General features: G+C 32.3%; 1 protein-coding gene across 1 annotated transcript in view; it reads left to right on the top strand.

Annotated features, from left to right (window-relative positions):
- Positions 1 to 14,766, top strand: part of LOC306946366 (adhesion G protein-coupled receptor A3-like) — a gene marked incomplete at both ends in the record, with an annotated part of 255,599 nt that overhangs the window by 144,597 nt on the left and 96,236 nt on the right. Inside the window, one exon of the mRNA XM_079535384.1 lies at positions 1,227 to 1,442. Coding sequence (XP_079391510.1) covers positions 1,227 to 1,442 — 216 coding nt within the window. The remainder of the gene's footprint in view (positions 1 to 1,226; positions 1,443 to 14,766) is intronic.

Here is a 14,766-nt window from a genome sequence, read left to right as displayed (position 1 = left end):
GTTGTTGTGTGGACCAGCTTCTGGCGTGTTCATTTCACTCTCCACCTGATAAAAGCCAGAATATTTAATTATAATTGCAATATAGTTGTTGTTTTTGTTTTTATTCTTCGCCACTTTGTACTATTCTTGTATTACCCCTGTAAGGATCCTTTTAGGTCATTTTGCCTTCATGTAGGTTTAGAAAATGGACTCCACATGGTCATTTTCTATATCTCCAACTCAAAATTATTAGCTCATGGTTTTTCGTAACATGTACCTTTCTTACAGATGCTTGTTTCCATGGATAATTTTGCTCTGCATTCATCTACATCCATTTCATAATTCATTTGAGGGTCCTAATAAGGAACAGCTTCAACTTCTATTTTACCCGTCTGTTCCTATATACAGTGTGTTCACACTATTTAAACATTGCCATAGGATTATTTTGAAAATGAAAAGATTAATGTTTAAAGAGTTTTGTATTCAGAATTTAGAAAGTAGGGCTTCCTTGTGACACTTGAACTGTCACTACAATATCCTCCAGCTGACATTTTCTTATCGTCTCACAAATATGAATGAAAAAACTAGTTCTATTTCCATTCTACAGCATAAAGCTTGAAGTTCTAAATAATTAAATGGCTCTAGCCAGGGTTTTAGAAATGCATTACCACAAAGAAGTTTTAACTGAGACATGTAGCTTGATTCTGGTAATATGGATAATAGTACTATGCAAACATGATAATGGAACATGATCTGTGAAAGACAATCATTCAATCCATCAATCCATCTAACAAATAGCTAAGCATCTTTCTATTTTATTTCTATGGCACAGAACACATCCTTGTCCATTTTAAAAATAATTCCTACTACTGCTGTTGCTAATTGACTTCATCTCTGTATTGCTTTAAATCAAGATTAAATCTGCTGAAGCTGATAATGGCACAGTTGCAAAACTGGTACAGATTGAGAAATAAAGGTATTTTAAAATATTTATTAGCTGTCTTGTCATCTCTTTTTACTTATACCTAAGAAGTTCTCAAGCAATCTGTCCGTACTGTTGTAGAGTTCTATATCAGTTTTTAAAAATAAGTTCCATTTTCTTTCTTACTCATATGCATTATGTATGGAAGCATGTACAAACGCAATCTTTATAAACTATGTACAATAAATACACAATACACATGTAATTATATGTAATTAAAAGTAATGAGTTAGCAATATCTCTGCTTTTCAATATGTTTTGACAGGTATCTCATAATATTGCTCTGGAGGCCTTTATGATCAAGCCATCTAATTTCATGGGAATGACTTGCACTGCCTTCCAAAAAATACCTGCAAATGTTGACAAGTCAGTTGTACATGATTTGGGAAGCTGGGAAGCAGATCCCCATTCTGATCAACATTTGAACTTCAAGTGCAACACTGGCAATCTGAATGGTTCCTTGTTGAATTCTTCTACCAGGGTAAGTCAGTGCAGTCACAGATATAGCTTAAATTTTTCAATGTGGATAATAATTTCAATATTTAAGTTGCTTTAGTATGTTGTATTGGGTATTTTGTTGTTCTAACATATCCTATACTAATAATGCAGAATGTGAATATAAATAAGTAAATATTTTGTTCTTTCTGTCTCCGGGTCTAGTTCTGAAAATGTTTCCACGTGTAACCAATCTATTTGAAGTACTTTGGCAATGTTTGTTTTAGTGAAGTGCTCTCTGGATTTTACATTTCAGAAATTTTCAGACTAATAAGTCAGTGGAAATGATCTTTACATCCACTAAACAGTATTACATTCTCTTTTCTCTGAACTTTATGCAGAGGGAGGGTGCTACATTGCAGTTTTTGAGTAGTAGTCCAAGAAACACAATAATAAGACTGTTAATAGAACACACTGTTAATATCAAATAATGAAGTGGAACAATTAAGTTTTGATCTAGTAGGAAATGGAATTTTGCATTTGGCTGAGCATGTTATTAAATTTAAGTCTTGCAGAGTTGAATTTTTGTTATCCTTCAGCTGAATCTCACTTTAATAGCCTTATTTCTTGAAATTCTTAATATGACAAAATGATACTTTTCTGGATAATACTACCAGTTTATTGAACTTTGAAATTATTTTGATTGAAGTTATTTTCTCTTTGGTGCATTTTAATCTTCTGTACAGGTTAGGCAGAGATGTGGCAGTAACTTATGCTCTGGAAAAAAGAGGCCATCTTAATAATAGAAGAGGCAGAATTTCTTTTTTTTTTTTTTCCTGCAATGGAATTAATTTCCTCTGCGGACACTGTTCACTTGTCTGTCTAGGATGACCTAGACAGTTGTCTGAAAAGAGGAGATTGACATTTATAAGATGAAAACCAAATGTCAGAGATCTAAAAGCTAAAACAGGGAGCTGAATCTAAAACATATATAAAGGAAATTCTACTGTCTGCATGAAAGAAGATTACCTAGAACTATGCGAAGCAATTTTAAAGTATATGATATATATCTTGTGAGAAGTGATGTTATTATCATTTTAGATCACTAGATCTCATGTCTGAATTTTCAACAACACACTGCAGAAGATTCAGATGTTAGTTTCATGGCCAAAAGACCAAAATTTACTTAGGTTGTAATGTAATATGTGTATCCTGAAAAGCAAGAAGCTTCCATTCATTGTTCTCTGTAACTTTTACACTAAGCACTCCTTTAACTCATTCTGAAATGAACTGTATTCCTTATGTTATTTTCTTCACAGTTTAATAGAACAAATTGTATAAATGTAATTGATAACAGAAAATAGAATTCTTTGTCATTATTCCAAGCCACATTAATTCTGTATTTTCTCTGTGGAGGCATACAGTAAACCTACTTCATAGTGTTGTATAAAATTCAGGAAACTGGAGTTTGTGGTGGAGGTGGGAGTTGCTGGTTTTCAAAGTTTAGTCACTGTATTTTAAAGTACTCATTACTCTGACTACTTAGAACTTCATTTTAGATGATGAACTTATTCTTAGAATCTTTCTCTACTTAGCATAGGCTTAATCATAAAGAAGAAAAAAAATCTAATGAAAATTCCTAAGTACAAATGATAATTACAACTTTAATTTACTTCTAATAAAAGCATAAAAAGTTGTCCTTAAAGAGCTCATTGAATGAGAAGGTTTACACTGTTTTATGATAAAAACTTTATCTTTCTTCAAACGCATAACATTGTAAGTCGTCTGCTCACTAAGTATAAACAATTGTTTATGACAGTGATCTGTTGACAGCCAGTTCTACTAATGAATTAGAAAAAGTGTACATTCATAAAGCAGTTTGTGGAAAGTTGATGAGAGAGGACTAAGTAAGCAATCACAAGCTCTCTAAATAACACATCGAATTTTATGTAGTTTGCCTATACTGATATTTTCAGGCACCAGTAGGAAATTGCTACAAATTTAGTAAGTAGTTGTCTATTAGTTGTTTAACCTGATCTACGTATTATGAAATAGAGAGCCCCCAAAAGGGGATGAAATACTGAAGGAAAAAATAAAATTAACAAGAATAATTGAAAATTAAATAATTTAAAAGATACTGAAAGAGGTTTTAAAAACGTTGGGAGATAACTCTTAAAATATGCATATATCAACTTGTGCTTCAAATACGTGGAAAGTCCTTTATAGACTATCTTGCAGTATTTAAAAATACTCTCAGGCAAAATATTATTTCAGTGTGATGCACAGATTTTTATCTTTCAATCTCATTTTGGCTCTGCAGTCAATAAACAATCTGAAAGACTGAAAAAATTATCACTATTGCAGATCAAAAGTTTTGCTGTTGTAGAGCTTAGACCCAGTTGCTTTGTCTTAAATCCCATTTCTGTTGTTAGAAGTAGACATTTTTCATTGCCTACCTGAACTCTATCGGATGAAAAAACATGGCTCAGTTATATGTTCCTGTTTTATGATACAGTGGCTTGTATTTTGACACAGTATATGTTTTGATCCTGGTTAAATAGGCCTAAGGGTGTCTTTCCAGTCTTCCTACTTAGAGGAGTGCTACTAATACACTGCCCCATAGCCTGACTGTACTGTAGGGATATCAGTACTGATAGGCAAATACAGGGCTACTTTAACACTTGAACTCAGACAGTGTGAAAACAGTTTAATGCTATTGAACATGAGTCTGGTGTCTGATTCCCATTTGATATATAGTAGTCTGAACCTAATCCCTGTTCTAGCCTTATCCTATAAACTATCTCCAGTGTGTAAAGATATCAGTTATACAGTTAATTCTTTCCTCTGCCTCACTAAAATTACATCTCACTAAAATTACATTAAAATGAATTGTTTGAATGTCCTGCCTATCACAATTAAACATTAAGTTTATAGATGACTGTAAACTCAGTATTCACTCTTGGAATTTTAAGAAAATATTTTATTAACATAATTGATGGTTACGGTGTCTCTGTAAACACTTGTTAAATGAGTAAAATTGTTCATCTCTCTCTAGTTTCATTGGTTGTTCATTTCATGCAGGACTGAGTTCAGGGGAGCAACAATAATCTGTATCTTCCCATGTAATCACTGATTTCTGAAATTCAAATTTCACTTAAATATCCTCAATATATTTCATTTTACTATTACATTTTATTTAGTCTTTATATTTTTATGAGCCAGACAGGTCTTTTGATTTACCAGATTGCATTGCAAGTGATGTCCATATGCTAAAACATTAAAAGTTGGTGTTAGCATTGATGTTAGCCATACTAATAATGAAGAAAAAATCGAAAGTGCTTTGACAAAATTGTTTGATCACTTACTTATATAACTTTGAGTCATTATACAATTATAGAAATATCTTTTCATAGTCATAATCATAAGTTGTAAAAAAAAAAAAAAAGCTTTTTTCTTGCATAAAGTCAATTTGAATATCAAACCATACAGATAATGTAAAAGTTTATAGTACATTCATACATAAAATTTGGCAGGATTTCACAGAAGAACTTGATGCAAGGATTTCTATTACCTCCCACTACTTTGATTGCGATAAAGCACAGAAAATCCTGAAGAGAAACTATGAAGGGAAAAGTTATAAGCTGCATAAGACCTGCTTTCTAATTGGCCTTTTAATAAAAGTGCCTTTCGCTGCAACTCAGTGTATGTGAAATGCTCCTAATCTTCATAGATAGTTAATTATATCAATTTAGAAGCTGTCTATTAGGTTGTGCAATAATTAACTTACTCATTAATGCAAAAGCTAATTCTTATATAAATAATAATTACAATTGATACTGGAAGTTTCTAAGGCAGTGTTAGGTGTGCTGTTCACCCAGTTATATGTTCCAAAATGGTTTCATTTCTATGGTACTACTAAATAAACAGGTAGTTTTGACTTTGAGATTTGAACAGTGCCTCATACATTTTCATTAACAGAGGTTTATGTGTATTCTAATTACATGTGAACATGTTTATGTGAAGTATTTTCTTTCTGCTACCTTGATTGAGTTGCTTATCCATTACACGTACATTTTGCAGAACACATGTACAGCATTTTTGAGGGCAAATGAAAAAGATCAGCTGAGGAAATTTTAAGTTCAAAGAAATGTGTAAAATTAGGGAAGTCAATTAAAATGTAATGCAAAATGAAAATATTTCCAGCAACTTTCACAGGAGTTGGCTATTTTAAATCAATTTTTCCGATCCAATCAGTCAGATTAACTGTTCACCCAGTCCTGATACTTCTTCATTCAATTTTAAACTTTAAAAAAACCAAAACAAAACAAAGTATAAATGTTTCCAGTCTTTTATTGAGAAGATTCACATAGCAATGTTGTATAACCACATACATCATACTAACAAAGTATTAGCTAAGGCACCCAACAAAATACTACTGTACTACCTACAATAAAATTAGGTCAGTAGGATAATTTTGTATTTCTTCTTTTGGAGTACAGTAGTTGTGTTCTTATGTGTAGTATGAATGTGTTGGCATCACCATTTCTGTCATGATTTCTTCTAATTACTCAGCATGCATCATTTGTTTGAGAGTATTACAGCACCTTTATCACCAAACACTGCAAACTTTGATTATATCTGTACAACATAGATTGCTACAAGATTATCATTTTCTTTTTTTCTGAATCTGTAGCTTTTATGACTGCAGAAATAAACAAAATATTGCCAAGTGAAGCAGTAAACCAGGAAAAAAAATATCCCACCTAGTTTCTCAGTTTACATACAGTGAATATTACAGTGATGCAATGGACTCAGTACCAATAAACACAACATCATAACTTATTTTGGTTTCAAAGCAGTTTTTCTCCAAGTGTCATCATTATGATCAGGTCAAGACTCTTTACATTACATACTATAATTTTTCCTTTTCCTTTTCTTTTGGGAATTATCTATTTTTTCCCATTTTCTTCTTTGCCTGCTCCTTTCTTTTTGTGTCTTAGAACTCAAAACATTTTGCTCTTCTTTTATTGAGTATTGACACTAATTTGTGCATTTACTGTGGGAACTTCAGGGAAAGTTTGCTTGGATATAAACTGTGCATTTGAATTTTATAGTAACTATTCTAGATCTACTCTTTCAGTAGTTTGTTGATATTGTCAAAAACAGATGTCTTTATGTGATTAAGAGATTTTAAAATTTTATCTGCTTTCATCCCTTCATGTTTATTCTATGTGCTTTTTTATCTAAAGTATTTTCTGTGTGAGCATGAATTTGCTTGCAGTTGATCAGTGATTGTACGCTGAGTAAAAAGTGAAGTTTCTGTCATTCAGTTGATTAGGTGGACTTCACTTCAAAATCAAATACATATAAGACAAACTACCTCCCTCTCTTCCAAAATCCTAAAAGCACAACTTTACATATCTATACCTGCTTACTACTATTCCTTCTCAGACAATTTCTGTATATATTTATGCCTATTATGACATCTTTGACATAAATAATTCTGTATTCCATATTTAATATAATACAATAGTCCTTCTTCACTCTGCACGTATTCCCCATGCTCTTTTACAATGTGAATGGTGATCCTGCTATTTCTAAATATGGAGAAAATGAAATAGCACAAGTATACCATCCATGCTTGTGCAACATCAAATATATTAGGTATGAAGAAGTGTTTCTGTAGTAGTTCTACTTGTTTAATGTATGTCAATACATTGTTCAGTGTATGTCAGTAGTCATGTTCAATGTATGTCAATTGAAATACATTATGTTCTTTTTAAGTAGGAAAATGTATTGTATTGTGTTCTTCTATTTCATAGCTGGTTTCAGCATAAAAAAAAAGCTAAAATGTAATTATAAGCTCATGTCCCTCTTATCTTACCATTTGCCACTTAGCATATAAAAATTCTGCAAATAACATCAGCCAAATTTTCTGTATTATATTGTTTATGGTTCTGTTCTGATGTTTCTGGTACAAATATAATATTTAAAACTTATATTTATTTAACTGATATTAAGTTCTGCTCTTGCTGTGTACAGTTTAGGGTTTTAGTTTATATATCTATGTGGAGGTGAAAAGTAATCTGAACGACTTATACAGAAAAAGAACAAATATAAGAACAAAAGGACTTGGAAAAGCACAAACTTATATGTGATATAAATTTCTGCTATTTCAACTCACATTTGCTTTCATAAATTTAACATGACTCATGTTGATTTTATGAGAGTTTTTAATGTATATCTGAGAGATAAGCTCTCACTTTCTCATCCACAATGGTTGCATGAAAAACTTTTCTTTTTGATTCTCTGCACCATCATTCTCATTACAGAAAAGTTCTCTTTGGGGTTTCCTAAAGGGCATTGGAAGATTATTTTCTTTTACAAAAGAAGGAAGCAAAATTACCAGACTCCCTCATGTGCATTCTGCTGTTAAATAATGGCTTGTACATTAATTAAGATAAATATTGTAACAGAAAAACATCGACACTGCGACAGTTAATAACACAGTACATTAATTGTTAGAACATATTTTAAGTTAACTTAATGGTAGGAAGATAATAATGAACAACTAGAAAACTGAGTAGTACCAAAATTCCTGGTTGTGTATTGACATTTCAAGAATTATAACCGTACTCTGATTTTGTTATTATACTAATAATAAACTTTTTAATTTTTATTACTCTATTTATAAGTTAAATGGTGATGCTTACTTAATTCTTTCAAATGCTTGTTTTATTTTCCCTGGCAAAGACCTATGTTTTCAAAGAGGAAACACCTCAAAATCTATTAAATAGTTTTATTTCATTATTCAATAGCTTTTTCACTATGTTTGGCTAACTTCATTGCCTATTTTTGCTGTTAAGATATTTCTAGTTTCTAAATTGATAGATATAGTAGCTACATGAGTATTTATAGAAGTTTTACTTTTAATTTTTTTCCTGGTCAATTTGATTTCTGTTGACTTATTTTAGAACACAAATAGTTTAATGCTGACAAAGCATTCACTAGAATAGACTTCAAATTACTTTGAAGATTAATGGGTGTGGATCTTCCCCTAGAAACACTAATTGTTTAATGACTTTCCAGTTTTCTGTATGTGATAACTGGGAGGAAGTGCCCAATGGCACAGGTGTGAGGGAGGCTCCTATTGGAGGATTTAAATTCTGCATGTAGCACTAAGATACCCACTGAGAGGTATTCTGTATTTCCTTACAGAAGTTATGTGGTGGATGGAACTTCTGCTAAGGATCTGGTGATATACTTAAGGCAAATGCAGCAGTTTCTGAAGTCATGTATAAAATGTTTTCAAATGTTGTGTTTTTGTTTTTTGTTTTGTTTTGTGGGGGTAGAATCTATGTTGTATATAGGGCAATATGTGTATAGTTTTCTCTGTGTCTACAGGACAATTTCTTTATGTTGTGGCAGTTTTTCAGAGGCTTTTATTATAGCCAGGTATGGAGTTATTACTGAACGTGTAGTGGAAGTCAGCAATGGAATGCAAATTTTAAGACCAGACTGTTAGTACTCTGTATTTCAAGCACAATATAGACTGAGTGTTAGGAGAATACCTCTTTTGAAATGGCTTATAAAAAGGCTACTATACAAATGAGTTCATTCATTAAAAGACTACTATTCTGCCTTTGGCTTCATAAATGTCTCCGTAATGTAAGAAATGAAATTTGATTTCATTTATTTCTAGTGCAAATGTTGTCTTGCTATTTGCTGCTTACAAAGAAATTACTTAATTGGGCAGTGTGTGTGTTTAAGATTTCTGCGATTTTAATGATCAACAAGAACCCAAAACTTTATGACAAGGCTTGGATTATTAGAAGATTTGCCTAATTCTGATTTTTTTTCATTCTTATCTGCCATTTTAGACTGAATGTCATGTGTTTACACTTTGAAAATATGATGTAAGAGTGGATGACAGCAGTCCCACTGAGTATCTCAAAATACAGGCATTGTATCTCTTGAGTTCATCTTGTTGAGAAATGGATTTTTAACTAAATGAATATTGATATGCTGATTCATATGTTCACACTGGGAACACATTCCTTCATTATCGACATGTGCATAAATTTATCAAGAAGAGGTTGTATGCTATCTGAATTTTTATTTGACATAGTACATACAGAACTGAAAAGTACAAATATGATCGTAGCATAACTACCTGACTGTTAATAATAAAAGTCACATCTTCAAAATTCTGTATTACTACACAAAATAAATTCTTTATACTGAGCTATTGTTCTCCTAAACCATCAGTGAAAGAACTTACAGGTGTTAATTGGGTTTCCAATTCATTACTGGTTTTAATGCTGGATAAAGATTTAATGAAACACTTATGCTCTGTTTTAGAGAGAAAGATATTCTAAACACATACTCATTATATGTCTGTACACAGACAGTCTTCTAGGTGAAGTTGATTTGCTTCTTTCCTTGGTTATGAAACTCTCGATTCTAAAAGAACTTCATGGTAGAATACAATTATGCTTCTTTAACTGATTTGAATTCAAATTCCCCCTCAAAGTGTTACATCAGTTCATCAGACTGTGTTTAGCACAGTTTTGTTCTCCATTGGTTCAAATTTATTTCTTCAACGTTTTTGAGTTAGTTAACTTGTAATTATTGACAGCTTACAGATGGGATAATTCTGGTATCTACTTTTTGTAATTTAGCTAAAGACAAGTAGATGTACCAGTTTGGTGACATGTGCATACAAAATACGCTAAATATGGCTTAAATAGAATGTGAAAGAAACTGATAAGGGCCAATGCGTTGATGCAGCTTTTAAAGGCATTTTTTGTCTACAGCTCTGAATAGTGCCTATAAAATTACTGTCTTTGAATACAGCATTCAGGATCCCACTGAAACTCAATAATTTTTGTGCGTATATAAAGATTTTTTTCCTCTTGACTCTTGGAAGAGAATTAAATTATTGGGCTTGAAATATTAAATACTGTTAAGACTTAAAATATAATATTGATTGAATACATCTGCTGCTTTGGTTTCATAACACAGTATTGGAAAGAGAGGATCCCTAGAAGATGTGACTTCTTGTTCCTGCTGAGATTTGGAATAATGATTTGGGCTCAGTTCCAAATTAGGAAGACAAAAAAAAGGTTTTTAAAGTACTGTTTTTCCAGGTTTTGTATCGCTTTCTTTGGTATCATAGGGGTGTTACTAAGAAGTAGTTTAAAAAAATATATGAGTCACAAGTTAGTATTGTACTTATGATAATCAGAAAGCAGTCTTGTAAAAATTAAAGAACAACAACAACAAAAAAAGCAATAAAAAACAAACAAACTTGAAGGCAATACTAGTGAAAACTGTTGAATTTGAGAGTGTCAGAAGAGTCATAAAGTGTCAGTCTGAAGGTCAGTCTGAGCTGATTTCCCACCTCAAGTAGGAGTCTAGTGGTATAGATGCTTAGGGTAAAAGGAGAGGAAACATATGGTGATGGTTCTCTCTTATATCCATGATTGTATGGCTTATGGATTTCCTTATCAAAGGACTGTATTCAAAAGATCATTTATACACAAAATGGTCAGAAGTTTTGAGATTTCTTAATATATTAGATCTTACCATTCCACACTCATTCTTAATTATTGATTAAGTTGTACTATGTGTGTTATAAGACGTAGATCTTTTTTGGTGTAGAATGAGTGCAAATGTAAAAACCTGATAAAACGAGATTGGTTATTTAAATCCTACCATTTTTATTTTAAAAATCCTTCATTATTAACATGCTCTCATTGTGTATGCAAACATATTCATGGGATATCGAATTGCAGTCCTAGAGGTCTTCTGCCATTAATCCTTTTTGTATATCCTATATTAACATTTTAAGAAACTGGCCAATTGTTTTAGATCGAAACAGGCTGGAGGCTATGAATTATGGATAGACATAAGATAACAGTGAATTGTATCCCTTTGCTAAATATAGATTAAAGCCCTTCAGACCAAAAGTCTGATGAACCAGAATTGAAAAACACAATGGCTGATTCAATATATACAGGTCAAACAGTAGATGTAACAGCTGTGTAGCTTATGCTTCACTGACCAGCATGTGCAGCTACTCTGAAATAAAAAGTAAGCTCAGGACTTGACACTTTAAGAAAAAAAAAAGAAAAAAAAAAAAGAATAAGGATCACATTTCTGTTGCATTATATTACAGAAAAACTGCTTTATTTCATAATCTCACTTTGATCAATACTGCTAAGTGTCTAACAGATTTGAAGTTCTAAGTATAGTCTATCAGAGTTGCATATAATTATCAGACTCATTGGACTGAAGCATTATTCACAGCTATTTTCTGTTTCTTCAGCATTTATCATGCACTTCTCATGATAGTCATCTACAGAAATTCCATAGGACTTCATCTATTCAATGTAAGTGGTATAGATCATTTAAATGTGTAGGTTCTTGATTTCCACATAAAATAGGACTCCATGTGCATTCTGGGCTATTTTATTAGCAGATCCTATCTACTAGAACAATGGTTTTCAGTCTCTGAACTTTCTGCTTACTTGACTGATTTGGCATCTATATTTTAAGTCATTCTTTTCAGATAGTGCATGTCTGAATTAAGTATAGTCTGTAGTAAGTAAATGTCTAACGGGAGCATATGTCAGAATGTATGTACTTTATTTGAATGAAAATGTGTCGTACCCTTAGAGTTTAGCTTAATTCTATCAAATAAAAAATCAAATCAAATGGCAAAATTGAGTTGCAGCATGAAGTTTTTCCTCCACACTGCAATTCCTAGAGTTTCTTTAAGGGAGAAACTTTCAAAGAGGATCAGAATCACTTAGTAATTTTTTCTGCAGTGGATCTCAGTATTTTCTTGGGGGGGGAAGGTGATGAGATGGGGAATTTTTCAAATAGCTGTAACATCAGTGTGGGCATGGACATAACTGAAAACTATCAGAGAATGTTAAAAACTATTTGTAGCTATTTGCATTAAACACTCGTAGGATCTATTGCTGTGTTATACTAATTGAAATGCCTCACTGAGAAAGGGAGTCTGTAGTCAGCTTGGTTAATTGTCTTTGAATTCCTGAAAATACCTCATCCAGTTTGTTTGCATTAAAAACAAACTAATAAAGGCACTATTTTATGTTTTCATTTTGAAAACTTTAAAAGGTGATATCTTTTTCCTAGTATTAGAATAAAAAATCCTCTAATTTACACCAAACCTAAATCAGCAGCATTTTAAAATGTACACAAGACACTCAAAAGCATTAAGGCACTGTATGCATAAGCTGATAAGCTGGCAACCAGTTGCTTCTGCAAGTTATCTGGAGATCTTTGGTAGATGATACTGGCTTATTTCTTTTTATTTGCTATATGGTGGACGTGCCCTGGCAATCCTCCTTCTCCATTATGACTATGAAAAGTAGCTAAATGAGAATTTAGTTTGTGATATGTCATCCATTTTCAAAAACATGCATGCAGTTGATGTGAGCTGCTACATAATTGCTGATTTGTTAATATCCCTGAAATTGGTGCAGTAGTAAAGTAGTATGGCTTTATATTCCAATCCAAATAATTTAAGATTTTAAGAATTATTAAGATCTGCAAATGAACTTAATTTGAAATGAATGGGATCCTCTGCAATTGAACTGGTGGCAAGGGAATTAAAAAAGAAATATACCTTCTGTAGGCAAAATGTGCAGATGTGTCATGTAAAGTTGTTATGTAACCTGAAGAGTCAGGGAGAAGACGTTTATTCAGCTCAGCAAGCAAGGATTGGAGTGAGGTTTGCAACTGTAGGACACTGAATTAAACATCAGTGTGAATAAGGGAAAGACAGCAGATTCCACATGCAGCTATGATGATACCTGCACAAAACTATGAAAAGAAAAAAACACAAGTAAATGTTTCTAGAAATATAAGGCATCATTTTAAGAATTTCTTTTTTTTTTCCATGCTGTTTTATTAATATTGCTGGTGTGTTCTTTTGTGAACCACACTGATTTGCAAAGTGCTACTACAGTAGAAAGAGCTTAAGAGCCCTTTCAGGCCTATCTCCTAATTGAGTTTCAATTTATGTGAGCATTTTTTTGTGTTTCTGTGCATGCATGTTTTAAACGCTTAAAAAATAAGGCAGTTCTATTTGCTGAGTAGATCATTTTAGAAATGATTTTGCAGTGGCATTTCATGTGATTTCTACATTTTCTATTGCTGTCAGTTTAAAGGTTTTTCAACATTCTGACACTGGGAAAATTAATTTAAATGAATTTTAAAAGTGTTTAAGTGAAATCATATGTAGGCACCCTTATCCACAATCAAAATAACTTTAATTCAGTTAAGCTTAACTGAATTAATTTGAAAATTAATTCTGCTAAATTGAATTAAGGCCTCTTCAGTTGCAAATGGAAATAACAGAAATGGCTAAATCAGTGTATTAATTCATTTCAAAATAAGACTTTTAATGAAAAGGTTCTGAATTTCTTGATCTTCTCTCGCATATGTTCTCAACACATGTAATCCCTTAAATGAAAATAAACTTAAAAATTTAAAGACTAGGATAATGATTGAGGTATTTTTAATGGTCTAGGCAGTAGTAAGATGAAAAAGTCACAAGTCTAACTTTACTGGTGTTACGTCACATAAAAGAGTTGTACAGCCATCCCAGGCAGAGCACAGCATGTACATTTTAATAAAAATAGATATTATTTCCTCAAATGTTATCTATGTAAACAAGCAGCTACATACACAGAGCTGAATGAAGGAAAACTTATCTGGGAATAGTGTCGTGTACATCCTATTTTCATAAAGGCACTGACAGTTTGTGTCAAGATATCCAACTACTTTTCTCATCTGATTGTATTTTCTTACAGTATTGGCTCCTAAAACTAATTTTGTAGAAGAAGAAATACGTTACGATGAGTTTAGTAGAAAGTAATCATAAAAGTCATCCAGACTTGCTTAAAGAAACCTGACCCGCAGAGTACAAAAATTTACAATATATGCTGATCACTCTGAAAGTAATGCCTGTTAATTTCCATGGAAACTACAATGGGTACAATAAAACACAATAACACTGTTTGATAGAGCAAATTCTCAGCTACAAAAAAACTATTTTTCAATATAGTCACCAGCATATACATTTTCACCAGTGATGAACAAGAGCCTGCATGCCATGCTTGTAAACATCTGCACCAGTGGAGGTGACCCAATGATGTTGTCATTACTGAAGTGTACCAGCCTCACTGTGCTCACATCCGCTGTTTGGTCTCCATAAATGTTCAGCAAGCACTGATGAATATCAGTTTTTCTGCATGGAGGAATTCAGTTACATACTTTTGCTTCATATGCTCTTCCATGTCTGGTGCAATTTTAACTGCCTCTCTACTGCCATC

The sequence above is a fragment of the Tetrao urogallus genome (genome assembly GCF_951394365.1).
Source record: "Tetrao urogallus genome assembly, chromosome: 5".
Taxonomy (NCBI): Eukaryota; Metazoa; Chordata; class Aves; order Galliformes; family Phasianidae; genus Tetrao; species Tetrao urogallus.
Note: the sequence above shows the minus strand (reverse complement) of the source record. Positions and strands in the feature narration are given on the sequence as shown.